Source organism: Bombus impatiens, unplaced genomic scaffold (assembly GCF_000188095.3).
Source record: "Bombus impatiens unplaced genomic scaffold, BIMP_2.2 scf_0548, whole genome shotgun sequence".
In the NCBI taxonomy this organism is placed as follows: domain Eukaryota; kingdom Metazoa; phylum Arthropoda; class Insecta; order Hymenoptera; family Apidae; genus Bombus; species Bombus impatiens.
The window spans coordinates 1,438,325-1,442,164 of record NT_176967.1 but is presented as its reverse complement, the minus strand read 5'-3'; the positions used below and the strand labels follow the sequence as shown (position 1 = coordinate 1,442,164).

General features: G+C 44.3%; 1 protein-coding gene across 4 annotated transcripts in view; it reads left to right on the top strand.

The window, feature by feature from the left end:
* The window catches only part of LOC100746623 (nephrin-like), a 101,487-nt gene that overhangs the window by 94,505 nt on the left and 3,142 nt on the right, over nt 1-3,840 (top strand). For all 4 annotated transcript variants that reach the window (XR_002947147.2, XM_033321994.1, XM_012388299.3 and 1 more), the window contains 3 exons: nt 807-966; nt 1,310-1,657; nt 3,162-3,428. Coding sequence is in view for 3 of the 4 variants with exons in the window: in XM_033321994.1 (XP_033177885.1) it covers nt 807-966; nt 1,310-1,657; nt 3,162-3,428 (775 nt within the window). In the remaining variant the exon portion in view is untranslated. The remainder of the gene's footprint in view (nt 1-806; nt 967-1,309; nt 1,658-3,161; nt 3,429-3,840) is intronic.

Below are 3,840 nucleotides of genomic sequence, written 5' to 3'. Positions count from 1 at the left end.
GGCGCGCGCGCGCGCGCCTGTTTGAACATACGTAAAATAACGAGCAGGTACGAAAGGAGAATGAAGACGGAGAATTATACCCGAGTAGTATAAATCGTAAATTCCCTTTGACCAAGTCCACGAAACGAGCGACAATTTGCAAACGGAACTACGTTGTCTCGTTAGCAACGTTTTCTTCGTTCGCGGCGAAGAAATTCAAAACGGGCAAGAACAAAGTTCAGCGTGTTAAACTTTCTCTGTTACTTTGATCCTTGTGAACCTTCATCTTTCGTACGCAATCTGTAAACAGAGCGAGAAGAAATTGCTCGACCTGCGGTGGGAAAGTACACGCGGAGCGGAGATTTAGCCAGCGTACGTATCGTATAGAATTTCGTTCGTATTTGAAAAACTCGCACATTCGCCAGAGATTTGGTAAGCAAAGTTCGAGCGAGTTTCGAGTGTGTTTTTGCTACGAGGTAAATTTTGAATCTTTCGCGCGTATGACAGGCTTTATGGTTGGATAGGAACCGGAGAATGTACCAAACACTGTACTAACTTTTCGAAGCTCCACCGACCACGTCGCTAACTTTTCCCGGTAACCGTGGCTGAGAAGACTTAACTATGTATGACATACGCAACAAACCGTGAACCGTCTATTCGTCGACTATCTGCTCTTCCTATCCTTTCTCGTCATTTCAATCTCTCTGCAACATTTTTGAAAAATCTCGTCGTTAAAGACGAAAGTAACGGATGCCGATTAAATCGAACGAAATCTCAAGCGACGTAGCGATTCTTTGACGCAGGATATTCTCCCTTTGTTTATTCAGGAAGAAGAGCTCCATTACAACGTTACCGCCGGCATAGTACTCTCGGACCACTCTCTGGTACTTCAAAGTATAACTCGAGAATCCGCTGGAAGGTACACCTGCATGGCCGTCAATGTCGAGGGTCGTGCTAGTTCTAACGTAGTGAACCTCGAGGTTATGTGTAAGTATATTTTGCCGCTGTTACATTGCCCAATCATGAGCCAGAAAAAGATATTTTATCTGGCGAGAGTTTGGCGATAAAACTCGGCTGGTATACACATTTCTTTGCTAGTTGCCCGGATAAGTCAGCTTTTATTTTCCTTTATGATAGTGCACGCACTCTATTCCCTCCGAGATAAACGCAGCGCGAAATAAATATTTTACGCCAGTCTCGCAGTGATCCTTCGTTTTTATTAACGGGCAATGTATCGCCGCAAGTGTAAGTGAACGGTGTAAAACGTGAACGGTGTAAAATATCTAAGATACATCGAGCATATTATTCATAGTTGTTGTTTTTATTACAGTCGCTCCTGTGTGCAAACACGTTTTAAACTCGGCTGGTTGGAGGTATCAGAACGCAACGCCACCGCCTCTCAACGTTCCCGAAGAGGTTCACGGTGCCTTAAAGCACGAAACCATCAGCTTAGTTTGCGAGGTTGACGCAAGCCCAACCTCCGTCTCCTTCCACTGGACGTTTAACAGCAGCGGTGATCTGAGCGACATTCCGTCCACAAAGTATTCTAACGAAGGCACCTTGAGTAGACTCAATTACACCCCATCATCCGATATGGATTACGGAACATTGGGTTGTTGGGCTAGCAACATCGTGGGTCCCTCGAAACAACCATGCATCTACCAAGTGATCGCAGCAGGTTCGTCAGAACTCGTTTACCATTTGTCACATCGCGTTCATGCGTATACGCCGAACCTGTCGTAGAGAGCGTTTTGCTGGAAATTTTATACGCAGTCTCCGCTAGAATATACTCGTTTACGGTGAGTGCGCAATGCACTGACATTCGAATTACAATCGATGAAAAACATACCGATCGAAAACCGATCGGAACGATGGAAAAGCAGGTAAAATTACTGCCGAACTTAGCCGAGTTCGCGAAATTAATTTAGTCCGTATCGCACCTGTAGAAAGATCGATAGAGAGGTCTGCTAAACTCGGTCAATAGTTCTCCGGCGATTCAATTTTAACTCAACTTTAACGTGCACTGCTTGCGATAATTGGACACATAATTTATTTTCGGTGGAGGAGCAACGTATTTCTTACGTTAGTAATTATCGGGTAATCTTTTATCATACGGCGACCAGTATACGCCCCGTGTGAAAGCACGGCTCGCTGGGTCCACCTCGCCGGCCGAGAGTAATTAAATCGTTAATTGTAACGATAATGCAAGGCGGTAAGTGGAAACGCCAACCTAGTCGCGTTCGAGCGTCGAGCATTTTCTTCCCCTGACTAAGTTGTTACGTTTGTCGAGAAACGGAAGCAAACGGCGACAATTAAGATTCTGATACGAGTACGCGTAAACGTACAATACATTGTACGTACATTATGTATATTAGATACATATAATATAACGTTATACGAAAGATAACGATTTTCGAGGTAAATCATCGAAACAATTTGCGAATGCTCGCTCTCGACCAAACAAAGCATAACGCGCGTTAGAAATATGCTCTTAAATAATTTACAAGGTGCGTACAAAGCTAGAAAATGAAAATGAAAACGCGTAGAAATAAAAGTACGCTCGGAAAAGGTAAGGGTTTCAAAAACGCAGCAAATCTGTTTTATCGTGGCTGCACTAATTTACGCTGCTGCAAAGGATTATTTTCGTTGCGCGTTATACGGAGAAATAAAAAATGAACTACAACTGTCCGACGCCTGCGCAAGCTTTTTCAAACTCCTATTTGCATACAAGTGATCTCGTTAATGCAATACCATCGCCGATAATGACGATCGTGCGACATAATTTCATTGGTCGTGAAACGATGAAGCATCGCGTTCCTATTCTCGTTGCGAAATAAAATGAAGTTGCGCGAACCGCAACGCGACTATGCCACTGTTTTTCCCTTTCCATCGTCGTACAGCACCGCACCGGGCCGTGTCGAGCAAAATTTTGCTGTTTGCAATAAACAATCCTCTGTCAACACGCGTGCTCGTTCTTTTCAAATAAAAGACATTTATATATCCCGCTGTATATTTATACGTCCCCACGGTAACTCGTGTTGTTGCTATAATCGTATTCATCGTAAATACTCGTGATTTCATTCGAAACGTTAAGTTACGCGCGATCGTTCGTCTCGATACGTATAGTATCCTTTATGTATAAATTGTACGTCGTATAATCGGAAATGATGTCTCGCCCGCAGGCAGACCGTACCCGTTGCAAAACTGCACGGCGTACAATCAAACCGGTTCACGGATCAGAATATCTTGCGTGGAAGGATACGACGGTGGTTTGCCGCAAAAATTTGTCGCGATTGTGGACAAGCAACGACTGGAATCGCCAAATCCTTACTGGGAGTTGGAACTTCACAAGCCAACGACGGTCGCTCTTTACGCGGTCAATATGAAGGGCTCCAGTGATCCGGTGATCATGGAAGGAGAAGCTCTAAAAGGAGTGGCCAAGTTCACCGGTGCGTAAGTACCTCTAACGCGAATTGAACAGGTTATATGTACAAAAAGATAGGAGCACAGCTATCGGTATCTGTTTTATAAGCCACCTGGATACGTTACGTCGCGTAACACTCTACCTAGCCCAGGCCACATACCGCGGGCAAGATGGGCAACCAGATGTCTTCGGATACTCACTGCGTACCCTCAATAGTCTCAAGTATCTTCCATATATCTCAGGAATTTCCTAGTAGAGGTCCTTCAAACCAAACAAACGTCTGTTTCCGAAGCATTTCTAAAGATTATTGTCTACTACAGCTTGACAAGGGAAAGTTAGTTTTTCTCACATATGATGCAACTTTCCTCCCACTAATCACTTTCTCTCGAGGGCGGTGAAGACCCTTCGTTTAACCAATTAACAACGAAGCCTATTTC